Consider the following 27,973-nt stretch of genomic DNA (forward strand, 5'->3'; position numbering starts at 1 on the left):
AGGTTTGAACCAATACAGAATGTGCATTTTGCAACAAACATGACCAAGGAAGGGCATGAAAATGCAGCTCATAAAGTGTTCTGAAGGAATTTGTAGATGGTTTCTACTTGAGCCTACTCTCGGGTTGAGTTTGGAGGAAATTCTTAAACTGCCACATAAAGATGTGGAGGGCTCTGAGGCGGGCACCCCCTGCTCAAGGTAAGATTGTTCTCTTTACTGACAGTCCCAGTTGCTAATTAGAACAAACACCCCATGACATCACTTCTAATAGGATGCTGTGCCTTTTATCCAGAGCGCTTGAAACTTTACGTTTCCTGACTCAAATGCTGCACAGTAATAGCTACTAGCAATCTATTGATTGTACACTTTTCTCCCTGCCCACATCTGAGTTGCATGAAAGCTCCTGCTAGTCCTAGGTTTTAGCCTATGTCCTGCTGCAGCAGCTCTTGCTCTGATAGGGCATTCTCCTGGCTGTTATGTGATGGCTTCACTCAGCCAGCTATGTAGCTCTCTGGCTCCACATACTGGCCAGAAGCGTCTCTAGATCCTGCTGCCTCCATGTTGAGCTCATGTAGTGAAGGCTCTTCCTTTTTTGACTCTGTCTCACAGAGTACCTGAAGCTATGTAAGCAATTGTGCCTAACTCCTCCTGCCCAGCATCAATTACCTCACCTATTGTTTTCCACCTATACGGTCTCTGCATTCTTAAACCTGTTCCATGCCAAAGCACATCTCCCTTGTCCTTTTCTGTACCAGAGGGGAATCTTATCAAGTACCGCGACGACTAGCTCTTTGAGGTACCTGTGGACAGTAGCTAGACAGGAAAGGTGCTGGAAGTGAGGTTGTCACCAGCAAAAGACTCTAACCCTGTCTTCCAAGCTAGACAAAATGAAGAAAGCTGGGGAGACTAAACTGGCCATGGGTAGGCTTGAGGGAGATGAAGGTGCCCTTTAGGGACAAACTGTAGTTCTAGATCCCAGTTACAGTGCCAGATCTGTTTCCTACTCCATGACCACACCCAGATTGCACAGAGCTAGACAAGATGGCAAGAAGCTGGTAAAGGTGGGACATGACAGATTTGCATAGATCACAAGTGATCCCCCCGAGACCCAGGCAATCACAGGGGAGGGGGTTGTTTTCCCCTGGAAGGGTGGCTTCATTGGATCAGAACCCACTCCCGCTTCCCTCCACATCTTCCATGAAGACAGAACGTTTCTGTAGGTTCTTTTTCAGACGCTGGAGCAGGAGGCTACCTGGACAAAGCCCTTTGCGGCCCACTCTTCTGCTGTCCACCTTTATGGTTTCAAGATCCTCAGTGCTGTCACTATCTTCATAGTGAGAATGAGAGGCTGAAATGCCTGGGTCAGAAGCAGTCAGTGTCAGGCACTCACAGGGGTCAGTGCTTACTGTGAAAGAGTCATCCCAGATGGTCTCACAGAGCTCCTTCCCATCCATGTACATCTGAGGAAGGAAAAAGAGTGATGTAAGCCAGGAGGCAGAGCTTTGATGCAGCTTTCAGTTGGTGTCTGAGTGGTACAGACTCATAGAAGTACAGGAGTGACAAGCCGAGGAACCTCTCTGGTAGTGAGAACACAGACTAGAACAGTGATGGCGAACCTTTTAGAGACCCGAGTGCCCAAACTGCGACCCAAAACCCACTTATTTATCGCAAAGTGCCAACACGGCAATTTAACCTGAATACTGAGGTTTTACTTTAAAAAAAACAACTCCTACATTAACTTAAGATGATCCAAACAAAGTAAGGAAAGCAATCCCAAATGCTTTCATTTACTTAAAATTATTTGGCAGAGAATTCGACACTTTAATGATGGTCTGGGCCTGGCTGAGGTGATGGCACGCGTGCCCGCAGAGAGGGCTCTGAGTGCCACCTCTGGCACCTGTGCCATAGGTTCGCCACCACTGGACTAGAATATTTGTGGAGGGAACCCAGAAATCTTCATGGCTTTGTTGGTTCTGATGGCTTTTACTGAATTCAGAGAATGTCAGCATTTCTGTACCCTGCCCCCATGACCTACTTTTCAATATTTATTTGATGCAAATAGCAGTGTTCTGTACAGTGTTCATTCTCACCATCAATCTGGTTACACATGTAGAATAGTTCTAATACAGTCATCAACATTTACTATCTGGATAAATAGGGAAAGGCTGTGGCTGAATGGTAAGAGTATCTGCGTTGTATGCAAAAGTTCCTAGGTAAGGCTCAAGCATTGGCATCTCTAGGATCAGTGCTGTAGAAGACCTGAACCTGAGACCCTGCAGAGCTGGCTGACCTTGAGAGACCAGTGGTTTGCCTTTTAGGGATGCCCATACTCAGACTAAAAACTGACACACAGTAACATTTAAACAGAAGTCAGAGCAGATCCTTCAATCATCGTGTGAGTATGCCAACCCCCTGTCTATCAGGAGGGGTTGTTTCAACCCACAAAAGACCCCACAGGGGTACCCCCAGGAGTCCATGTACCAGGCAACTTGACATAAGTAGACACAAAGATGCACGCCAGGACTGGCAGGCCCCATAATCATGCCTAGGAAGTGACCCTGGAAAGCACATGAGATCTTGCTCTGACAACTGTGACTCCACCCCCACCCCCGTTGACATCTGCATACTCCGGACAATGGACTTGCCTGGCCCCAGAGTTACTTCTTTCAATCTCGATAATCCTATCAATCTGATCTCATCTTTCCTCCTCACATTTCCTTCATAGTGAAAAGTCCTAACTTCTTTCCTACATGCCAAAGCCAGGTGGCTCATCAAACAGTATTGTTTCCATTTTGATTAGTTTAAATTAGCAATCCACTAGTCCTTCAACCACCAGAGAAGTAATCAGGAACCCAACCCAAATTGTACTTTGCATCTAGAAGAGAATCTCCAGTCTCTTGTCCAGTTCTGGGAACTCTATATGAAGTTCCCAAACAACGTTTTATCCCTGATTAATCTCATCAGTGCTTTGTTCTGAGGGACCCCTCCCATTAGCAAGCACTCTGGACACCTTTTGGGGTATAACTAGCCCATCACAACTTTATTCCCGTGGTCTTGGGCGCCTACCAACACCCACCTCTTGCTGAGGCCTGCCATTTAGCTAAATTCCCCCAGTAACTGAAGGCAGTGACTCAGCCTCTTAATATCTATGCTGGTAGGGATAACACTTGCTTTCAGGTGGTAGGCATTCAGGGGCACCTTGAAGACTAAAAAAAAGAACAGTTTGCTGGAATAAACAATGTGATATGTTTAATGACATGAGTGCTGAAATTAAAGGTATTAGTCTTTAAGGTGTCAGCAGACTTCTGTTTTATTTTGCCACTACAGACTAACATGGCTACTATCTGGACTTTGCATGACCAGCAAATCGGATGCTAGTTCAAATGTTAATTACAAGTGAGTCACCATATATATCACAGAGACTGTTTATTTAGAAGGAGGAGGAGATAAGAGTGTTGTGGATATGTGGAGGCTTGGTCTAATCTTTCTCTTTCTTAAATGTTTGGATTTAGAAAAAGCCCAGCAGGAACTCATTAGCATAATAGGCCACACCCAACAGCAGACACTCATTAGCATAATAGGCCACATCCAACAGCAGACACTCATTAGCATATTAGGCCACACCCTTGACAGCACATTAGCATATTAGGCCACACCCCCATGTTACCAGAAGTGTGGTCATCCAGCCACACACCCCTTTTGCTTCTTATTCTGTTTACCTTGTAAAAACCCAGAGCTTTTTTTGTAGCAGGAACTCCTTTGCATGTTAGGCCACACACCCCTAATGTAGCCAATTCTAATGAGTTTCTGCAGTTGGGTGTGGCCTATTATGCTAATGAGTTCCTGCTGGGTGTGGCCAACTCAGGAGCCAGCTGGAACTCCGTTCCTGTGCGTTCCTGCCCAAAAATAGCCCTGGATTTTGTTAAAATGTTAAAATGAGCTGCGGTGGCTAAGATGCTGAACTGCAGGCTGTGGAAGGTCAGTAGTTCAGCAGTTCGAGACCCGGGTGCCGCAAGACGGAGTGAGCTCCCATCTCTAGTTCCAGCTCCTGCCAACCTAGCAGTTCGAAAGCAAGAAATTGCAAGTAGATAAATAGGTACAACTTCGGTGGGAAGGTAACAACGTTCCGTGCGCCTTGATGTTTAGTCATGCCGGCCACATGACCACAGAAACGTCTTCGGACAGCGCTGGCTCTTCGGCTTTGAAATGGAGATGAGCACCGCAACCCTAGAGTCAGATTCGACTGGCTTTCGAGCAAGGGAACCTTTACCTTTATGCCTTTTCATGAGGGCTGAAAATATTATTCTGTAAAAGACTAGAATTTTCTAGAAAACCCCAGGGCCTGAGATAACAACCATCAAGTTCCCAGTAAAGCACTTGTCACACCACTTATTTGATTTTAGTAACTTTTGTTGTTTGGGCTGGCTGAATTGTAATTGATGCCTGCCTTCCTGGGGGGGAGGGGAGTCCCAATTCCTGTTCATCCCCTTAGCTTCAAAACAATTGCCTCTCTCTCTTAAAACAGAGCTGCCCACAGAATCAGTCCAGAAGCCATTCCCTGGCTGTTGGCACTGAGGAGGAGGTGGCAGCACTGCGTCTGTTGTTTGCTGTCCTCACCTGGCCATATGAAATGCACTTCTGACTGCAGTTATTCCCATCAGGTCCCCAGTGCCAGTCGGTAAGCCAATTGCGAGCGCAGGTCAAGTCTTCCTTGCAAGCATCATACCTGTGAGGCGAGATGGGATGGGGAAATAATGAAGGCAGGTGGAGCTTCACAGTAGAATTCAAAGTTGTGGCTCCTTAAGCTAGGCTATTCGCAGGCACAAACGGTATGCAGAACATTTGTTCTTTCCTTAGACCTGCTGGGACAAATGCTGTAACAACAGCCCACAAGTTGCCTTTGAATGGGAAAAGCTGCTTCCCGTGGGCCCAGTCGGGAATGGAGAAGTGACACAGAGGGAGAGTGCAGAACCCTTATCCCATACTCCATATGAGGGGTGATTTGGAACAGGGATAACCATCCCTCCCTTTATCACATCTCCATTACTGATTGTGCCCGCCAGAGGTAGTTTTTCCATTTTGCTCCTAGTTTTGCCCTGATGTTGGGAGTCAGTTGGTCTGGGAGGAAACTGCTTCTAGCACTACAGTAGGGCAAGGTGGGGAGGTGGTATAGGAAGGAGCATTTAGTTCTCCTCACCCTAAAGATCCAAGTTAAGGAAGAAAACTTCACATCACTGTTGTCACACCTTCCTATAGTCACTCTGCAAATCAAATTTTAATTACCTATTAAATTGGGATGTTATTTCCTGTCTGTTGATAGGGAGGATCCTTTAGCTGTAGGGTACCATCCCCAAGAATTATTCAACAAGTGTCTGGGAGCAAAGAGTTACAGCAGTTAATGTGTCTGTAATGATTTCATGTTTAACTGTGTGTGTGTCTTTAAAAGTTTGGTTGCATGACTGTATGATAGTCTAGAGTGGTTGAAACAGGCAAGTGGTGTGATTGGTGAGTGACAGAGAGGGGGAGGGGTTTTGGAAGTGAGGCTGTGTGGAGGATATGTATGTCTATCAGGAGACAGAGATTTGACAGTTGATGAAGACAGTTGATGTTCAGTTAAGCAGTTTGGTTCTGAGTTCTGTGAGAGAAGCAGGAGTTCAGTTAAGCTCTGTGTATGAAAGAAGTGAGAAGCCATTCTGTGTGAAAACAGTTAAGCTGTCTGTTGATGTTGTTCAGAGAAGAAGAAAAGTTATAAAAAAAAGTCTGAGTGACAGACTGTAGTGAACTTATAAGACCTTGAGTATAAGGTTACAAAGTTACTGGAAACATCCCTGTCAGTAAGGGAGAAGCTTGTGAGAGACACCAAGCAATTGTTCAAATCATTCACATTACTGTTTACATTGTTCTACCCTCGTATTTATGCTTTATTTAAATAAAACCTATTTCATTCAAGTCTGCCAGCTCTGAAAGAAATAAGTCTCAGGAAACACATAGACCCTCATGAAAGCCTAAAACCCTCGACCTATCTACCCAGAAATAGAGAAAGCATAAAGGTTTGGAAATCCTTTTTAAAACCCTTTTAAAGTAAAACCAGACCTCCCCAGTTAAGGGGTTGTCACAGTGTCCTATATAACACAATGGAACTGAAAATAGAACGTAGTAATTCAATCAATTCCTTGAATTCCATTCATAAGGAATCTAAAATTAAGATTTTTGAAACAAAAACAGAAAATGAAAAAACTCATGTAAACATCTTGACATACATATCATCAACATATCTAATTTTCAGTGTGGCTCCATCTGTGGATACTTAAATCCAGAAAGCGAATCCATGAACAGGCAAGATAGATCTTTCTATAAATCTGAGAAAAGCCCCAGGTTTGCCGAAAAATCTGAACTCTAACAAAACAAAATGTTTTTTTTTAAATGCAGAACCTGTACCTTTAAGAAATGAATGTCCTCTGATATCTCATTGGCCAATCTGGGGGTTGCTAAGCAAGTACAAGAATATTGCCAGCCTTCAAATCTTGGTTTCTATCAGTAAAACGCAGGGGGAAGGCTTTTTTGGGGGGGCTATTTTGGCTTCCCAGTCCACCCCTGCTCTCCTACCTCCTGTCTTGGATGTAGGACATATCAGGGCAGGGGCACCAGAAACTACCAGGCACCTTGCTGCAATTCAATTTGCGCAATTCAGCCAGGTGTGGCAGGAACTACTGGATGACTTGATGTCATGCAACTCACCTGGATCCACTGGCAGCCTCAGCACAACTTGTGCTACTTGGATGGGCCTAGCACTGGCTCACGCCAATGACCTGCTTCTGCATGACTTTTGCAACTGGGCCAGACTTTTCCCAGGGAGAGGCTGCCAGGGGGAGGGGAAGCTGAGAGCCAGTGTGGTATAGTGGTTAGAGTGTCAGCCTAGGATCTGGGAGATCCAGGTTCAAATCTACATACTGTCATGGAAATTTGCTGGGTAACCTTGGGCCAGTCACTCTCTCAGACTAATCTGTCTTACACGGTTGCTATGAGGATAAAATGGAGAAGGGGGGGATGATATAAGATGCTTTGGTTTCCATTAGGGAGAAAGGTGGAATAGAAATGAAGTAATTATATAATAAATAAAGCTGAAGATTGGGGGAGGCAGATAAAAAAGGCTGGTTGTTGAGAAGGAAAGAAGGAAGCAGGAAAAGGGGAGAAGATATGGGGGCTGCTAGGAGGAGGGACAGAAGAAATACTGTGGAGAAGGTACAGGGGAAAAGGAAGTGACTCATGCAAGTCTGCAGGTTCCCCGCTTGTAAATAAATACTGGTCATTTGCTAATGTTCCACTATCTTAAACCATTTTTTCCACCATCCCTTCATATCCCACATGATGTCTCCCCTGCAGACTTAACTCACCATTGATCACAGAAATTTTGGCAAAGAGGCACAGCCAGCACAGCTGTGGGTCGCTGAGGATGAGGCCACTGGGCAGCAATGGGAGAGCAACGATAAAAACATTCCACTTGCTGAAAATACTCCTCACATCTGTAGGGGAGAGGTAAACATGGACATCAAAAAGGCAGTAACTAACTTCCTAAAAGATGGGTCAGGGGTCACCTGTATATCATTCTTGATATATACATCATTCTTGAGAGTGAGTCTCCACAAGATATTGAACCACAAGCAGAAGATGAGAGGAAAAAGTAGGGCAAAGATCAACAAACCCAGCGAGGCCCTGTAGCCTACCTACCAAGGGGAATTTCATAACAAAGGCCACCTCATGCCACCCAGAGGTAACAACCCCATGGCTGCTATGAAAAGAGGGATACAACTGGCTATAGCAGGCAGCTTTTTTTTTTTCCTTTGGAGGGCTGGGGCTATGCCTGACCTGCGGCTGAGGCCCTCACAGCGATTCCAGTAGATGTCATTGGCTTTGGAAAGGTCCTGGATAACATCTGGTGAGCAGCAGGCATCTGTGAAAAGAACCAATCCATCAGCACCTTCTGGACCGAGATGACTATCAAGGTTAGTACTGAATTACTCTGACTGGCACCAGTTCTCCAGGATTGCAGGTAGAAGTGTTTCCCATCATCTGATCCTTTTAAATTGGAGATACTGTGAATGCAGCTTGAGACCTTCTGCATGCAAAACAGATGCTCTACCACTGAGCCACAGCCCCATTTCTGCAACAACTGCTGTTCTCACTTGATAAGCTACATGTATGAAATTGCCATCAGGTATGAGATGAATTACCAGATACATCACACACACACCCCGGGGCTCTGCAGGATCTGCACATGAACCCACGGATATTTTTTAAAGCTCACACAGACACAGGGAGTATCACTCCTAAGATGCGGTGCTCTATAGAGTTCCCTCTGTATCTTGTCCCAGGTGTGGCCCTGATAATTCCACAGGACTATTCATTGTTTGAGTTCAAGGTTGCTGAGAGGCGAGAATAAAGACACAAGATTCTGGGGGGCCCATGAAGTTGGGCAAGTAATGTGATTTGCTTTCATATTATTTTTGAATTTGGACAGGGAGATACAAGAGAATCACAGAGAAACCCTTTGTTTGGAGGCCCTTGGTGTTCGACAAGTCAAATTTTGATCAGAGTTCTGTCATAATTTCAGCTTCCAAAGGAAAATGCATGTTCTTCCTATTAGCATTTCTCCCTGAATAAGCGCTCAGGCTGAACACATGTCAAAAGTATTTGCTTCCTTGGCTGCTTGTGAAGGCATAAGCTGTTTGTTTACTTTGTTTAGGGTGCCAGCTTCTTGACTTGGAATCCAGGACCATGCAAGAGAAAATTCAGTTACTGAAAGTCTGTAGTGAGACATCTGGAGGTTGCTAATTTAGAAGGACACAACAGCAGCTGTGTCATTTGTTGCTCAGTGTGGTCATGTATAATGGAGAATTAAACACTGATTGATAGTTCCTTCCCCATACTTCACAGACCAACTACATTAGGTAAAGCCTCTATTATACAACATGGATATTGCCCAGCCCAAAAGTGTATGGAACCTTTGGTTGCAAACACATCATAAAACATTATTGTCCTGTAATTCAGTCATCATGTTTGTGATGGACAATACCATGTTATATTTTATATGACTGTTCACAGAAGTCAAAAATATGGAGCCAGAAAACAGATGTTTGCAATTCCCTGTGAGAAACTGAAACTCAACCATCTGAGTGTTAGGTCCTTGTCCATTGGCTGTGCAGAATTTGAAGAGACAGAAATAGTTGTGAGTGCTATACTATGAATGGGTTTATTACTGTGGATTGTATGTCATCATCCTGCTCACCTAAGGACAGTGCAAGATGTGTCCTGCCCAGGAGACGAACCTCTTGCAGCAGCAGGCTACATCATGTGACAACAGAACAGGCTGCCCTTATCTGAGTATGGGATACAACAGGCTCTGCCCAAAGTGGCACATGATGGGACTCAGAAATGTCCTTAATATCTGTGGATATTTCCTTAACGAGAGTTAATTGTGAAAGAGAGTTTTCTGATAGCACTGATCTCGTATGGAAATTTGTAGAAGTTAATATTTCTCCTCCCAGAAGAGGAGAGAGACAGATGTTCAAGTGTGTGTGGAAAAATACCAGTTGGGGAGTGTTGAACAGACAGAAGGGGGGCGGGGAAAGAGAGATAAGTTCTTCAACAGAGGAGCACCTTGGGATGTAGTCTCCCTCTCTGATGTAGGATAACCGATTTGCTGTTTTGTAGGAATGTCTCTATCAGTGTTCAACTTGTATAATTATAAATAAAGCAACTATTACAAAAGCTTATCTAAAAGAACTGATCCAAGTACCACTGCTCATGAAACTTTTTACTGTTTGTAGAAGAGAGGATTATTAATAAACTTTTGCTTATGTTTTTTCAGAGATAGCAGATAAATCTCTTGTTTTGAAATTCTTAGGTGGGCAGCATTCCTGGGTGGAATAAAATTCCACTGAAATAACTTACCCATAATTTGTTTAGGAGCACTGTGTTTATTCAGGAGGGCATTTTCCTGAATTTATAGCCCACATAGGTAAAGGTTCTCTTGCTCGAAAGCCGGTCGAATCCGACTCTAGGGTTGCGGTGCTCATCTCCATTTCAAAGCCGAAGTCAGCGCTGTCCGAAGACGTTTCCGTGGTCTTGTGGCCGGCATGACTAAACACCAAGGTGCACGGAACGCTGTTACCTTCCCACCGAAGTGGTACCTATTTATCTACTTGCAATTTCTTGCTTTCGAACTGCTAGGTTGGCAGGAGCTGGAACTAGAGACGGAGCTCAGTCCGTCATGCGGCACATTCGGGTCTCGAACTGCTGAACTACCGATCTTCCGCAGCCTGCAGTTCAGCGTCTTAACCACTTGAGCCACTGCAGCTCCTAGTAGATAAATAGGTACCACTTCAGTGGGAAGGTAACAGTGTTCCGTGCACCTTGGCGTTTACTCATGCCGGCCACATGACCATGGAAATGACTAGTGCTTAAATATTCCCAGGCCCCCCCCCCCCCCCGTATCTTTCAGACATAATGAATGGACTAATCCAGGCTGGTTCTGTAGTAGATTAGTCAGGAAGGTCACCTCCCATTCCATAACAGCTGAGTACAAAGGAGGCCAGATAGAAACTCTATTTTTTCCCTTCAGTTTGCTGCTACAGTTGCCATCTATTTTAGTGGTTGCATTTTTGAGCTTTTAACAGCAGCCCAAGGAATTTAGAAGATTTTTTAATGGCATGGAAAAAAACATCATTTGCCAAACTTCTGTGTTCTGTGCAGCTATTAAGCCATGGCTAAACATAGAGAGGAGACATCTCCACCCCGCATTCTGCACCTGTGATGTTAAAGGCAAAAGAAGAACTAGAATGGGGCCAGTAAAGAGGCTTCTTTAAAGACATGTCATCCATTTACAACCTGTACTGAATCCAGCAGAACATGCTCTGTCTAGCGCACATTGGAAGACCTATGAAGCGGTGCTGGTGGTGGCAAAGAAATGTTATTTCTCTGCAACAATTGCATCACCGAGTTTTATTTATTTATTTTTTATTGATTTCTATCCCGCCCATTCCGGCCTAGGCTGGCTAGTTTATGACCATCCCAGTTTTTTATGGTATCTCAACATCTGCTAATTCCTAAATCTGAGCCTGTATTGTCTCAGGAACAAACAATTAGCTGTGATAATTTTGCAAAGTTTTCTACTGATAAAATATCATAAACTCACTCTAATCTGAATGCTGGTTGCAATATAGGCCAATTAGTAACTCATGGTACCTTTCCTTGGCCATTCAAAGAGGTGGTTGTCTGTCCACTGTATAAAAAACAATCCCTACATATAAATGATGTGGCCAATTATCACCTAGTCTCTAATCTGCCCTTTCTGGGCAAATCAGCTGAGAGAGCAGTAGCAGATGAACTCCAAGTCTTCTTGGCTAACTCATCTGCTCTGGACCCTTTTCAGTCTATTCAGGCCAGACTATGGGATAGAGATGGCCCTGTTGGCTTGTGAACCTCTGTCTGAAGGTAGGCAAAGTCCATACTTTTTGGCTGCTCCTGCTGGACTTATCTGCAGCCTTTGATCATGCCATCCTGTTGAGGCATTTGGAAGCAGAAGTAGGTATCGGGATGTACCTTGAACTGGTTTACATCTTTCCTCGTAGATTGGACTCAGAGGGAGACTACTTTTCTTCACTGTGGGAGCTATCCCGTGGGGTTCCACAGGGTGCAATCTCATCTCCCATGTTATTCAACCTCTATGGAAAGTCCTTAGGAGAAAGCAACTTCCGGTTTCAGCGGCACGAATGGCGGGTGTGCTCCATTGGAGCTCTGATAGGAGCAGCCCATGACGGGCGGATGAGAGGGGTGCCAAATGAATCCGCCCCCCCAGAGCCCTTGTAGGGGGCTCCCAGCCTGGGGTGTGAGGGGAGCCTCTCCCAAAGCTACGACCAAGGGATAGAGGCTCCACTTTGCCCCAATAGGTCCTTCCGCTGCGGCACCATTATGGCAATCAGAGGCACACACTGGATAAGCGAACAGGGGATGAAGTGTTTTTGCAAAGCTCATCTTTTGCAGCTGGCATGGAGTGAAGCGTGAGTGTTAATCTTCATTAACTGAGTATGCAGTAAAGCAGCCATCTGAACCCCCCGAGTATCAACGACGGAGGGGGAGGGAGTATGCTACCCCCCCAACTTTAAGCAAACTGTTAAAGCGATCCAGGGGGCGAGGGGACACAATATTTTTTGGACTTAAAAAACTTTCCCTGAATTGTAAACAGTGACTAATCGGGCAGAAAAGATGGCGACGAGAACAAAGCACTCTCCCGAAACTGCCAGACAAGCACTTCTGGCTGCTAAACCAGAAGTAAATACTGACTTTCCCAGCATGTTAGCTACAGCATTGCACCCTCTGTTGGATCAGATGACTAATCTCAACAGCAACTTTGAAGCACTCCCAAAACAACTTAAAGACACAAGTATAAAAACAGAGGAGACAGCAAAATCGGTGAAAAAAGTTGAAGCTAAGACAAAAACAATTAATCAAAGACTGGAAGTGGTGGAGAAAGAGAGGACCTCTGATAAAGATCAGCTTTTAAGACTCCAAATGGAAAAATCAGCCTACGTTCTGAAATTTCAAGGTGTCCTTGAACTGAAGGGTGAAGGAAATTTTAAGTGAAGCGTTGGCCCCAATGACAGGTTTAACAGCGGATTTACTGCAAAGCGACATGGACATGATCTATCGGACATATCCAGAATTTATCAAGGAAAAAAACCTGCCAGGGGAGGTACTGGTGAAATTCTCAAAGAGATCAACAAGAGACATGGTGCTCAAGGCCACAAATGGGGCAACCTTAAAAATCAAAGACGAAGAAATTAGAGTCCTAAAAGACATACCATTTGAGATAAGAAAGAAGAGGAAACAATATAAACACTTAATTATTTTTTTACAGAAAAATGCCACACCTTACAGATGGTTAATACCTGAGGGACTTATTTTCAACTATAAAGATAAGAAAGAAAAGATTGACTTTGTCCTAAAAGCAAAGCAGTTCTTGGAGCAGCAACAAAGACCAGCGGAAGAAAAAACAACAACAGAGGGACAAGAAGAAGAAGATGGAAGCAGCATATATGGCTCAGGAAGCTCTGAAAATGCAGCGAGCAGTACTCCAGAAGATGAGCCTCTGCCCCCAAAGTCCTGAATGTCCAATGGAAATTTGACAAAAAGAAGCATAAGGGAAAGAAGTAGAAATAACATAACTTTGTAATTTCGAAAGTCTAATAGCTTAAATGTTACTTGATTTAAATCTATATATGCCAGTTTGCTATAAAAGCTTTAAAATAACCTCACTTCATTGATCTTATTATAGAGGAAACTTTGTTTAAGTGAATTATTAATTATATTGTATGATCCTTGTTTAGCTTAAGTTTGTTTAGGTTAGGTACTGGCTATCATATACCAAGACCTTCGTGGCCCTGGATCCTCATATCTGCAAGACTCCAGCTATGTTCCATCACAATAACATTGCTCTTCTGAACAGGGCTTTCTGCAGATGCCACCCAGCAAATGGGCAAGATTGACAGCTGCCTGTACACATGCCTTCTCTGTAGCGGCCCCCACCCTGTGGAATATCCTACCCTATGAGGTTAAGAAGACTCCCACTTTATTCGCATTTTGCAAACTATGTAAAACAGAATTGTTCAGGTTGGCATTTTAAATAAAGTGAACAGGGCTACATTATAACTGATTGATCCAGGAAAATGCACTGTTTCTACTTATGTAATACCATATTCTGTGTTGTTTCATATGTCATGTTTAATACTTATGCTTTCTTCAGATGACAGCTTCATTTCAAATTTCTGCAACCCTAGTCTTATCACATTGCTCATTCGATGTATCCTCCTATTGATTGCACTGATTTACTTTGTGGAATCCACCTTGGTCTCGGTGAGAAAGCTGGACTATAAATAATGTAGAATAAATAAAAATAAAAATTCCAGGGCTTTTCCAGTAGTACAGACAATGCTCTGGATAGGGTTGCCAAACCCCCCAGTTTGCCAGGGGTCCCCCGTTTTGTGGGGAGGGGGTTTCTACCCGCCGCCTGCCAGATAGCCGGCGGGGGAAGCCCCACCCCAACCCCAACAGCCACCCATCTCTCTCCCTTTAAGTGTGTGGAACCCGTGTTTCCTCCCAAGCCCAATCTCTGCAAGCTTGCAGGGAAATGCCAGCTTCGTGCTCTTAAAAGGGAAATGCAGTTGCTCTTAAAGGGGAAACGCCAGCTCCTGCATTTAAAAGGGAAACGCCGGCTCCTTTAAGTGCAGGGAACTGCTGTTTCTGGAGATCTGGCGGGTGCACGGGCGGGTGAGGGGGGGACGTCCCCAATGTGACATCATCACGTCACCCCGCCCCCTCCAGGAACGCCCCCAAAGTCCCCCGCTGGGGGTGGAAGATGGACTTGGCAACCCTAGCTCTGGAATAGGCTACCAGCAGAATATGGACTATTGCTGTGGTTCTGTTTAAGCAAGCCTTATGTTGAGTTCTGTGCTGCTGATCAAGATGTCCACTTTTGGAAGTCATATTTTTATCTGTATTTAATCCCTTGTTGCAGGGAAAAGCAGCCTCAAAACAATATTTTAATGATTAAGTAATCAATACTTACTCTCTCTATAGAGGTTGCAGGTGTCCAGGTGTTCTTCTGGGCCTGGACTTGCTTTGTGCTTCCCTCCAGGCAAGCAGCGATCCTCTATGCCCAGAGCACCTGCCCACAGCACCACCAAAGCCCAAGCTGTACCCATTAGCCAAACAGGGCCACCAAAACCACTACTCATGGCTACCTGAGAAGAAAAGACAGGGGTGGGAATTGACCAAGTCAGTTTGGACAGAACTTCTCTTTCTTTGTAGCCTCTCTCTGGCCCATGATAAGCCACTGCGAAGTCCTATCTGCAGCTTTTCCCTTTGTCTATTTAACTTCAAAGGGAAAAAACTTCCTGCAGCTGCTAACTCCCTCCAAGTCATTCAAGGCATGCCAGTTGTAGATGACTCTTCAACCACCAGATTAGGTTTAGCTGGCCTGGGAAGCACCAGAAGCTCCTGCCCTCTCCCATGAAAGGCAGTCAAGGCCTTAATAATAATCAAAAGTTCAACCACTCACAACTCTGTAACAACAACACTTTTCTTATATAAGCAAGACTGATATCTGGTAAGGGTTTGGCTTCCAGGTAAGATTTGTGTTCTGGGGTGCCAACATTTCAACTGGCCTCTGTGTCCATGTTTTTAATAAAGGCTCAGTCTGTGGAAATTAGTAGGTGATAAATGTTTATCTCTACACTGTAAATAAAAGCTTCATCTGCTAATTCTTGCACATCATGCCATTGTTAAAGGTAAAGCTACAGAAGATAGCTGAAGAACTGGCACCCCCAGGATCTTCCCATGATTTTTGCTGCTGTTTTTCCTGCTGCTGTTTTTTGGCTTGATGAAGAGCTCAAACATTGAACGTATCAATGATCCTAAACCAACAAGATTTGTCCCAAAAACTCATAATACTTTGCCTATTACTTCATCTCTTAGATGAAATCTAAGGGAGACAGAAAATGCAGAGAGAGATAAAGTGGCTCATGGAGTATGTAGCAAACCCTGGGCACCAGTTATACCAGACTGTTCCACATCAGCTCTGCTGAGCCACTATCTAGAACTCACTGTGCTGCTTTGGACAAATTCCTGTATGTGTCAGCTATCTTCTGGGACTCTCATCATCATCATCATTAAAATTTCTATCCCGCCCTTCCAGCCAGGGCCGGCTCAGGGCAGTGTACATAAAATAGCATAAGAATTACAATAATATAGATTAAAATTAAGCAACATCAGTTAAACAATGCTAAAACCATAAAACATAAAAAAGTGCTAGTGTCAATAATTTCACAGCAATGTTTTTACTAGGTTCTCTCATCTCGCCATCAGCTCCTTGGTCTTCTTAGATCATCTTAGGCAGTAGGGTCAGGCTGTCATTGGAAGTCCCAGGGAAACAGGGCTCTCCAACCATAGGCTGTCAGTTATTAGTAGTGGTGGCAGCTCCAAAGGTCTGGCGGAAAAACTCCATTTTACAGGCCCTACAGAACTGCAAAAGGTCCCACGGGGCCCTGGTCTCTTCCGGGAGCTCATTCCATTAGATTGGAGCAGCCACCGAGAAAGCTGGTTGTTGCAAGCCTGGACTCCTTAAGACTCAGGAGGGCCAGCCAATTCTGGGTCCGTGATCACAGCACTCTGGTGTACATATGGGGAAAGGCGGTTCCTCAGGTATGTAGGTCCCTAGCCATATAGGGCTTTAAAGGTAAGAACCAGCACCTTGAAGCGAATCCAGTATGCTATAGGCAGCCAGTGCAATGTCTTAAGTACAGGCTGGATGTGGTCCTGAATAGGGACCCCCATCAGAAGCCTGGCCGCAGCATTTTGCACCAGCTGCAGCTTCCGGATTTGAGACGAGGGCAGCCCCATGTAGAGGGCATTACATTAGTCCAGTCTCAAGGTGACCATCACGTGGGTCACTGTTGCCAAGTCATTTCGTTCGAGGAATCCATCATTCATGAGGAGAATGTAGAAAGTGGGTTTCAAAGTACTCTGAGAATCATACAGACACAGAAAAAAATCAAGGCCTAGAAAGGAAGCTGGGCTTCTAAACTCTTATAGAGAATTCACCCTACATGGTTTCTACTCCCTGATAAACTGCTCTAAATCAGTTCTCAGATCATAACATAAGAGCAGTCAATGTTGGATCAGGCCAATGGCCCATCTAGTCCAACACTCTGTCACACAGTGGCCAAAAATACCAGGTGCCATCAGGAGGTCCATTAGTGGGGCCAGGACACCAGAAGACCTCCCACTGTTGCCCCCCCCCCCAAGCACCAAGAATACAGTGCATCACTTGCCCCAGACTGAGAGTTCCTATCTATACCTTGTGGCTAATAGCCACTGATGAACCTCTGCTCCATATGTTTATCCAGTTCCCTCTTGAAGCTGTCCAAGCATATAGCTGCCACCATCTCCTATGGCAGTGTCCCTCACAGGTCCCTCATCCTCAGATCTTTCACACACTTTCTACAATCTGAGCCCTTCCACTGAAGAGGAGTAAATCACCCAGCACTACGGAAATAAAAGGACCTCAATTTCCAAACTTACCGTAGTTGTAAATACAAATATTTCCTGCCCTTGATTTACTGGCAGTGCAAGAACATATATTGGATTTCTCTTGAAAAAATGAAGCATTGGAAAGTGAAATACATCTAATCCACACTCACTGCTGCTTTCTGCTGTGTCTTTGAGAAAGTGTGCCAAAGGACAAAAATATCACCGTTAACAAGAACTTTCTGGGCAAAGTAGCCTCATCTTTCCTTTTGCTGTGTATGCTTCAGTGAAGATGAACAGGAGTCTTGAGACAACTTCAAGACTAAGGAAAAATTGTTCTGGCATAAGCTTTCATGGGCAAACAGCGCCCACTTCTTCAGATACAATGAGTGTCTCCTTACTAGGCAGAACTTTTCTGCAGAAGGTATGAAAAAATTAACAAATAGCAGGGTCACAAGGCTATTAAAACACGGGAAATACAAGATGAAATGTAATGTAAAATTCAAATCTAAAAAGAAAAAATTGTTTTTTCAGTTTATGTGTATTTTAACTCCGCTTCAGTGGTGTGTTTTTGTTTAGTTTTAACGGTTTTCGTAAGATGCACTTTTATGATGTATATCTTTAATCTGTTAGCTACCTTGGTGGATCTGATGAGGGTGGAAAGGCAGGGTATATGTTTTGTAAATAAATAATAAAACATTGTCTTGATTAGATTTGAATCTACATTTCACCTTGCATTTCCTCTACTTCTGGCCCCTTGACCCTGACCTACATAAAATGACTGCATAGTGAGAATCCATTCATTGCATCTGAAGAGATTTCATCTCTAGCCCACGGATAACATTTGGTTTGCCTTTAGAGTGCCATGTGACTCCTGTTTATATTTGCTGAAACAGACTAATACGGTTCACCCCTGGAATTAATTTTAGTGAGTTAGCCTCATCTATAGCTCTTAGGAGGTGAAACACCAGCTTTAGATCACCAGCTGCCTGGTGAAAGGGTCACCTTGGATGGGAAACAGACTGTCAAGCGAAATGTGAGATCAAGCCTTTTTTTCAAAAACATTCTCAGGCCAACAATTAAAGCCCAATTCCTTAGCGTTTCCAGTCTGGGTCACACATAAGGTTGCCAGTTCCCAGGTGGGACCTGGGGATCCCCTGGAATTACATCTCATATCCAGACTACAGAGATCAGTTCCCCTGTAGAAAATGGATGCTCTGGAGGGCGGACTCTATGGCATTGTACCTCACTGAGATCCCTGTCCTCTCCAGGCTCCACCCCTAAATCTCCGGGATCTTTCACACACTTTCTACAATCTGAGCCCTTCCACTGAAGAGGAGTAAATCACCCAGCACTACGGAAATAAAAGGACCTCAATTTCCAAACTTACCGTAGTTGTAAATACAAATATTTCCTGCCCTTGATTTACTGGCAGTGCAAGAACATATATTGGATTTCTCTTGAAAAAATGAAGCATTGGAAAGTGAAATACATCTAATCCACACTCACTGCTGCTTTCTGCTGTGTCTTTGAGAAAGTGTGCCAAAGGACAAAAATATCACCGTTAACAAGAACTTTCTGGGCAAAGTAGCCTCATCTTTCCTTTTGCTGTGTATGCTTCAGTGAAGATGAACAGGAGTCTTGAGACAACTTCAAGACTAAGGAAAAATTGTTCTGGCATAAGCTTTCATGGGCAAACAGCGCCCACTTCTTCAGATACAATGAGTGTCTCCTTACTAGGCAGAACTTTTCTGCAGAAGGTATGAAAAAATTAACAAATAGCAGGGTCACAAGGCTATTAAAACACGGGAAATACAAGATGAAATGTAATGTAAAATTCAAATCTAAAAAGAAAAAATTGTTTTTTCAGTTTATGAGAGATCAAGCCTTTTTTTCAAAAACATTCTCAGGCCAACAATTAAAGCCCAATTCCTTAGCGTTTCCAGTCTGGGTCACACATAAGGTTGCCAGTTCCCAGGTGGGACCTGGGGATCCCCTGGAATTACATCTCATATCCAGACTACAGAGATCAGTTCCCCTGTAGAAAATGGATGCTCTGGAGGGCGGACTCTATGGCATTGTACCTCACTGAGATCCCTGTCCTCTCCAGGCTCCACCCCTAAATCTCCGGGGAGGTTCCCAACCTGGATCAGGCAACCCTAAGCCCCTATCCCCTGGCAGTGGTCAGGGGGACCTGGCAATCCTAGCCACATAGAATGTCATTACCTTGTGCACCTTGAAAGGTATTTGAGAAGTATGTGGAGTCCCTACATTCAATTTCAGATACAATCTACAGGGGAAGGAAGGACCCAGTCATATCACAGAACCTTTGATCTCCCAAAACTGTAAGCAGAATCCCATATCTAAACTTTTTTTCCGTATCTATATGTCATTCTTCTAGTTGCTTGGGTCTCCAGGCCCACTTGCCTCACTCTCCTCTGGTCCTTTAAGATAACATTTGTTAATGTGTGATCTCTTGTCAGGTTCCCAGTCAAGTCACTCTCCACACACACTTTCTTGGTTGAAAGTTTTATTAGAAGATATGAGATGTTCAGGGATTGAACTTTGTCAGAACTGGGGTGCCAGGGTGGGAAAGGTGCATATAGTTACACATTCCATTCTTACACGTCAGCAATACTACCCAGACCATGAGAGATATACGATCCATGACTAGCTAATCCAAGACTTTTCTCCAAGGATATCTTCCCGTGTGAAAGAAGTCTCTTGGGGCGGCATGGAAGATTTACTGAAGCTAGCTTTCCTACTTCTACAGACACTCACTCCCCCCCCTCATGAATGTGGTGGTAGGTGAGGGTAAGCGATAAGAGCACTAGAACAACACAGTATGGGGAGAGAGGGAAGAAAGGTTACAACAACAGTCAGGGTGAACATATAACAGGCTCAGTAATCATCAAGGTGGTAATACAACAGGTATCGTTGGTCAAACAGCCCAAGCTTGACACCTCTTATAACAGTTCTTCAAACTCATTATTAATGTAGAGAGTGGCAACTTTGCCCCAGTTTCCAGATTAAAAATCTTCTCACATCATGCAGCCTCATGCTGGAAGAAATGCTGATCCTCAGTAGTATAGAAATTCCATTCAAGCAGTCTCTCTACCTGCCCTTTTGTGAGGGGAAGAAATCTTGACCCCAAAAGTTCTCTCTTCCCAGAAAGTCTGATACATTACATTAAACTACTACATTAAAGCACGGGGCTCACCAGCCTGAGGGTACCTTTGGAATTCTGACACAGAGTAGGGGGTATAACCACAAATTTGCTGCCACAGGAGGTGGTGCCAACCACAAAATGTCAGGCATAACTCTAATAGTAACTCTACAACATTTCAGGCAAAATCTCTGTTTAACAAGATGCCTTTTTAAATGAATGTATTGTTTAAAAATTTTTCCCTTGCATACCCCTCAGTCACTCAGTGAAGATCCTTGAACTGTGGCGGCAGCTGTGGCTGATGCAATGTTTTTAAGAATCTGCTCAGTCAATTAGATCTTCAGTGGCCAATCAGAATCCTTTCTCGGGGGAAAACCTGCCCACTTTCTGGAAACCCTTGGAGGGTGCAACAGCATGTTGGGGACCACTGCTCTACAAACATTCCTTCAAACCTCAAATCAATCTCACAATGTGCCAAGCAAACTAGACTTCAACTCTAGTTCACTTGAAAGTGTTCAGTTCTAGTTCTAATGACAAAACTGGTTTGGCTCATTAGTTCTGAGGAAATGAAATCTCTCAGAATCAACACAGAACCTGCACTATTCAAATGAACTTCTCACCACAGACCTTCTTTCTAAATTGTCTTACACAAAGCTCAGTCTTCTCCTGATTCAGAGCTGACTGATGATCTTTAGTCTATAAAATATGAATTAACCTATAATCCGGAATGGACTGGTGATGCACAAGGTGCAATTACAATATTTCTCTTGCCTTACCACAGCCTTGTGTGGTAGACCACCATTTTATCAGTCTCAGTTCCTCATCTGCAAGACAAAATATTTTCCCCAGGCACCTTCCACCAAGTCAAACAGTTGAACCCACTTCTCCCAGGTCCAAGTCTTTGTCTATTGGTCTAAAGCGTCTACCTTTCCCTGGCTCTCCCTGTTTGTTCCAGAAACAGAAGGTGATGCTAGATTCCTGAATTGTTCTTGTTAGATCGCGCTAACAAAGGACTCGTACAGTGATTCAGCAAGTGATTCAGCTTTATTGGAAGTAACGAGCAAGCACTAACTCAGTAAGAAACCAGAACAGAAAACAGAGGGAGCTTATGCTCCTTTTAAACATAACCGGGCTAATGTAGCCACGCCTATTTACAAATAACAACCAATGAGATTGCTAGAATAAAGACCAATGGGAGTCTTTCCCTCCTAGGGAATGGTATCGTTCTGATTGGTCGCTGTTACGAAGCGACCAATAGGAAGTTCGCTCAGAGGAGCCCTGGTCTGGCTCGAAGCTTAACAGGGGAGTCCTATGAGGTGATTCATGTAATCATTTCAATACATTACAGTTCTGGGATTATATACACTAGCCCTTGAGAGAGATAAAGGTGACTGACATTGAACTGTGGTTCTCAGGTGGCCTTACTCTGATTCATCCTTCTTATTCCCTGGCTAGGTGCCTGGAAAATACTTGTGACCTCAATCCCAGCAAAGATTAGAGGAAGGCCTCCAAGAAGCTGGCTTCTGCTCTTAAGCAACCCCCATCTCTCCCTCCTGCTTCTTTGGCTGACTGTAGTGTGTAAAGTTGCTGGTGTGTTTGATCCATCATTGCCCTAGTGGAAGGTGCTTCCTTCTCCACATTAACAAAACGTTAAAAGACATTAACTAAAACCCAGCTGGGGAGGACCCCAGCCCAGCATTAAAATATAGACCATAAAAACAGACCACGGATAGCTTAAAACAACAGTTACCAGACTAAAATAACATTTTTAAAAATCAGCCCCTTAACTAAAAGCTTGGGTGAACAGAAACATTTTGGCCTGCCATCTAAAAGAAAGCAACCTAGGTACCAGGTGAACCTCAAGGGGAAGGGTATTCCAGGAGGGAGGTGCCATTACTGAACAAGCCCTGTCTCTAGTTGCCACCTGCCTCACCTTTAATCATGTATTGATATTATTTTATAGTCCAATATTCTCACTTGGACTCAAGGCAGAAACTTTGAAGGTGGTGGTAAAGAGAGTAAGGCTTGTGAGGCAGATCTAGGGATGCCAGCCTCCAGGTGAGACCTGGGCATCCCCCAGAATTACAGCTCATCTCCAGACTACAGAGATCAGTTCCCCTGGAGATAATGGATGCGCTGCAAGATGGACTCTATGGCATTGTACCCCACTGAGGTCCTTGTCCTCCCCAAGCCCTGCCAAGCTCCACTGGCTAGGGATGCCAGCCTCCAGGTGAGACCTGGGGATCCCCCAGAATTACAGACTACAGAGATCTGTTCCCCTGGAGAAAATGGATGCTTTGGAGGGTGGACTCTATGGCACCCCTATCACCCCATCTCCAGCCAGTGGCCAGGCAGGACCTGGCAGCCCTAGTCAGATCTTCACTCGCAGGCAATACACACACACACACACACCAACAATCCAGCCTGCTAATATTTACACACACACAGAGTCCATGTGAATCCTGTAATCTCCAGCTCCAGTGTTCTGGAGGTCTCAGGAATTAGTGGGGGAAGTTATGAACAGGTCTGTGGCGCGCCGCCATCAGATGTCTCCCGGGGAGACGCTGAATCTCTGGGTCTTAAGTTGTGGATCCAGGGTGCCTGGTCCCCAATAAGCCTTCATGTGGGGGGGGCTCATCACAGGGGACTTGTTTTAGGAACTTGAGTGCACAGCATTGTGCGAGAAGATCTCCTATCGTACCGAAGCAAAGACCCGAGAGAGATCACTCTTTGGCAGCCATTGAGCGACAAGACATGATCGGCTGAATTTAAAGAGAGTGAACCATATCCTCAAGATTGATAAAGACGTCTACCATAAGTACTCATTAATATAACACTGAAGAATTTAATGACTGTTTCGAAATGCCCCTTTAAACTTAAAAGAAAGGGGAAGGGAAAGAAGGGTGGAATTTCCCCCCCTCTTCCCTTGGAGCGGCTACTATGAGTCAACAAAAGCAACAAAGAATTGCTGCATTAAAACTTGGGGCAATAAGAGAACGTTGTTTGAGCTTCTACCATTTTGATTTGGATATAAATTTAAACAAGTAAACTCTTAGCACTTACTGGATTTATACACAGATTTGTTAAAGAAAAACAGACTAACAGTTTCCCATAACATCAACTTTCTTGTTGGAGTTTGGAAATCCACTCTGTGCAGACTCCACTGTAACAGTAAAACAGCTGCCTTTTGTTGAATGATTTTGGGACGGTAAACATGCCTGCTTATGGTTACAATTGAGAAATATTGAGAGTTAACTCAGGAGATTGGTGGTTTACCGGACTGAGCTGGCTTCTGTTATTACATTAAAATGAGCGTACAAGCCATGGAAGAGAGTCTTAAAGCCACTAACTTAGCCCAAATGTCGTTGGAGGAATTTAAATTTTTAATTTTTGACTCGGTGTGGCGGTCCAGGAGGCTAGTAAAGTGATATTTAATAAAAATGAAAATGACCCTCCACAAATGAAAACTGAAACAAAGTGCAGCCTTCAGCCCTTCAAGATACTGATCAAAATCCTGGGCAAGAGAATTTATTCCATGGAATAACCTTTACATCAAAAGAAGAAGAAAAATTTTATGCAGAGAGCACCAACAAGCTCATTAAAAGGCAAATAATGAGAGAAACCATCAAAGAGGAGAAGGAAAAAATACTGCAAAAAGAAGACATAGAAGAATATATGGAATCTCCAACTTACTTAAGAATTGTTCACTTACAAAAATAAAAGACATAGATTTACAGCATTTATGAAAAGAAGGTTTCAGAAGGGGGGGGGAAGAGACTTAAATCTTTATAAATAAACCTAGAAAGGGAACTATCATGTGGACTTTGACCCAAGCCAGCAGATATGATATTTTTGATATTAAAGTAAATCTATACAGGTTAAGCCAAGTTTAAAAATTATATAAGTAAATTTCTTAGAAGATAGATGCTATAAATATACTTGTGCATCTTTTATGTTTTAAGACATTTATGAGATTAAGTTTTAATGGAAACTCAATGGTTTAAAAAGTAAAGAAGATTAGGTTAGAAAATGGTTAGAAAATGGCTTTGTTATGATAATTGACTAAGACTGATATTTGCTTATTAAATAGTAACTATATTTAGGAGAAAATGTCAAATAGAATGTTATAGTAATTGGAACTATATTTCTATGTTTATATATGCTATTATTAAATGTAGTATATAAAAATATAGGAAAGGGTAGCGACAACCCTGTATGATTTTTATGAATTTGTTGTATATCCACAGCTGGAAATATATACTAAAAGAATTACATAATCTTAAAGAAGTATAAATATACTCCGTTAAAGGGTGAATGAGATGGTAATTGATTAAACTTGGATATTAAGTTTTACACATTTAAAAACTAGTGGAAAGGATAATTAGAATGTCATTTTAAACGTTAAGATAGAAATGAAGATATTGCTTAGAAAATTATAGTTGGAATAAGTATGTGCTCAAATATAAAAAAGTTATGTATGGCCCCGGTGACACGGAGCATTAGCCACGCTAGAGGGATGGAAGATAAGCGGAGTTTCCGGGCGCAATCTCACCGGCACATCTGGGAAGCGTCGGGCTTCCGTGGCGCAACCGAAGCTTCCCGCCAAAGACGCGCAGTAGGTACTAGTTTCCTGAAACCGCGTTGCAAGGGCGGGTGTCTGATCGCGTTTCCGGAGGTAGTTCCGGCGCCCGCCCATGTCCCCTCGGAAAAAGTTTTTTTTCAAAGTCTCCATGGATGCGCACACGCACCCAAGGGAGCATGCGCACAATTGCGTTTTTTTAAAAAAGCCAACCAACCCATTTGCCCTGCGCCCTGCTTCTTTGCCGGGCCACAGGACTGTGGAATGATTGGCACCTCCCCCCTACCACGGGACCTCCACGGGACCTCAATAGGTAGGTCTGCTCGAGCAACTGCACGGTTTTTAGCCCCGTGGCTAACAGCCACGTTCCCCCCCCCCGCAGTTTCCTGCCCGTGTGACCGGGACCTAATTTTAAGGTAAAGGCTTGCAAATATTTTATTTAGCTATAAGGTAGAAAAATAGAAACTGAAATGTTTAATTATGAGATAGTTAAAGAGATAGAAATTGATAATGTATGTATGTTTGTCTTTTTATGTTTGTTTTTGTCTTTTTTGCTTTTAAACCAATAAACATTTATTTATAAAAAGGAATTGGCGGGGGAAGTGAAAGGGCAGAAAAAAAATCCAAAAGTATCCTTGTACTCATGATTCACTCAATGCAACCCTAAATAATCCCACAGCCAAGCCACGTGCACCTAACATTATGGGGAAAGTTCTCAAAGCTCCAGCACCTTAGCTTAGGACCTTTCTGCCTTTATCTTCACCCTGTCTTTTAGGACAAAAGAAAATGGTGGGTTTAAACTTTCCTCCCACTGCTTCACTATCTACTTGTACAAATGAAACTATATATTATGCATGCTGCAATTCCATTTATTTATTTATTAGATTTTTACCCTGCTCTCCCAGCCAGGCCAGCTCAGGGCAGCTTACATGACAATATAAAACAGTATAATATGACATTTTAATATAAAATATAAAATCCATTAATGCACAAATTCTTAAAACCATAAATATAACAGCAAGATAAAGTGCTAGTATTTAATTCCTCATGATACAGTCAGCTCCTTGATCTTCTGCAGATGTCCAAGGCGATCAGGTCAGGTGGTAATTGGGGGGATCCAGAGGGATCAGGCTCTCTCTTCACAGGCCGTCAGATGTCCGTAGTGGTGGCAGCTCCAAAGGCCTGGCAGAAGAGCTCCGTTTTACAATCCCTGCGGAACTGCAGCAGGTCCCACAGGACCTGATCTCCGGGAGCTAATTCCACCAGAGTGGAGCCGCCACCGAGAAAGCCCTAGCTCTAGTTGTCACTAGCCTCCTTGATATTCGGGGGGACCAGCTGATTCTGGGTCCCCAATCACAGCGCTCTCTGGGGAACATATGGGGAAATTTTTAAAACTTTGTATATATGGTAATAAATGATTACCCACACACAGAGTAATGCAAACTCTACAGAAGAATATGAATTCTTCCATGAACATATAGCTTTTAAATCTCCAGAGCATGTAAATATTTAGAATGTGTTTAGGAAACTTTTACACTCTTTAAACTAACAGAAGTTGCTCCAGTCAACGATCAGTTTCCTCATTTTGTTACTCTTATTCTTCGAGGATCAAACAAGGGTCCATACTTATCTTGGGATTGTGCCGTCCGTCGAACACATTCATTCAAATAATTACACTTGTATTGAGAATTCCTCCCCCTCCAGCTATTTGAGTAAGTCTGGGGGTGGGATTTTCAGTACAAGTCTAATTATTAAGTGGCTTGGGCATTTAGTCTTGGGCATGCACCCAGTAGGTTTTAAAAGATACCAAATAGTGGGAAATAAATTTTTATCACTCTCTCTTGCTCTGTTCTTCTGCACTGAAGTCATCTCATTGCAGAAGTGCCTTTCCTTTCTTTAGCCCTTGTTGTTCATTCTGGCTCCCCCCCCCCACTCCTGCAACTAAGAAGACTAGTGCAGCTCACTCAAGAAATTGGTAAACCTGCAGAGCAATCCTAAACATGGCTAAGAAATAAATACCATTTATTTCAATGGGGTTGCTCCCTAGTAAGAAAGTTCAAGATTGCAGCCCCGATCAATTAAATAATGTGGCATTTAGCCAATTAATTAACTAAATTCTCATAGGCAGTATGCACCTTAGAAGAGACATTCCCAGGTGAGAGATAAGTGGAGGGGGACACATCTTCTAAGATGGGGGTTGGCTGCTTTCTACAGGGTCTCAAATCCTTGTATTAAAATAATTAACAATTTTTTAAAAGAAGCCTATTGTCTGATTCATTTCGGGTATTTTTTAGTTGATCTAAAGAATGACAAAATGATTAATCTATCCCATTAAACGATGAAGCACTGCAGACCTAAACTAATTTATAGTCAAGACCCCACTTTAGTATATGCTGAATTGGACACCTCCCGGCAACCCTCACACATCATGCTTCTGGCTGACCATGAAAGGTCGTTCGCACATTGGGTCATAACTACCTTGAAGGTAAAGAATTAACTCTGCGAGATTCTCCTTCCCACAATCAAAACGCGACAGTGGAAAGACTATGACACTTCCCGACACCCTATGGAGAAAAGACAAGCCAGGATCTAATGAACGCTCAACAACATCTGTTTTAGGCTACAGAACACTAATACCGGGGTGTATCTGAAAACGCACCCCCCCATTCTTATAAGCCCCAAGCCCAGTAACTGAAACTCCCCGATATAAAGACCCACACGTTGAACGCTTCAAATTACAAGTGGAGCGCGGTGCTCGAAGCGGGTAGAAGGTTAACTACTCTAGGGTGAGGGGTCGTCCCTTTTCTGGGACCCTCCGCTTCTCCGCGGGGTTTGTTTGGCCAAGTGATGCTGCGTGATCGGGACAAGTGTCCCTGATGACCCCCCCCCCCCACACACACACACACCGGTCCCTTCCTACCCTCTGCCTCAGACAGAGCATCCCAGCTTCCAGGTGAATTATTCTCCGCAGCCAGCCCGATCTTTGGACCGTACCTGGAACAATTGGCGATGAGGGTCTGGCAGGGCGACGGCGCCCCTCCTGTCCTCTTCTGTCCCTGGCTGTAGCCTCCGCCGCCACCCGAGCCGCGCGCTCTCTGCTCAAGGGAGCTCCCGCCGCTGCTTCTCACCACGCGCCGCCAGGCAGG

General features: G+C 43.9%; 1 protein-coding gene across 1 annotated transcript; it reads right to left on the minus strand.

Moving 5' to 3' along the window:
- Positions 1–27,955, minus strand: RTBDN (retbindin). Its single transcript, XM_015415873.1, has 6 exons — positions 27,822–27,955; positions 14,624–14,798; positions 7,867–7,951; positions 7,395–7,523; positions 4,618–4,726; positions 1–1,460 (listed from the first exon to the last, which is right to left on the minus strand). The coding sequence occupies exons 2-6, from the start codon at positions 14,790–14,792 to the stop codon at positions 1,164–1,166; spliced, it is 789 nt and encodes a 262-aa protein (XP_015271359.1). The 5' UTR covers positions 14,793–14,798; positions 27,822–27,955; the 3' UTR covers positions 1–1,163.
- Positions 27,956–27,973: the final 18 nt, after the last annotated feature.

This window comes from Gekko japonicus, unplaced genomic scaffold (assembly GCF_001447785.1).
Source record: "Gekko japonicus isolate JY-2015 unplaced genomic scaffold, Gekko_japonicus_V1.1 scaffold46, whole genome shotgun sequence".
Taxonomy (NCBI): Eukaryota; Metazoa; Chordata; class Lepidosauria; order Squamata; family Gekkonidae; genus Gekko; species Gekko japonicus.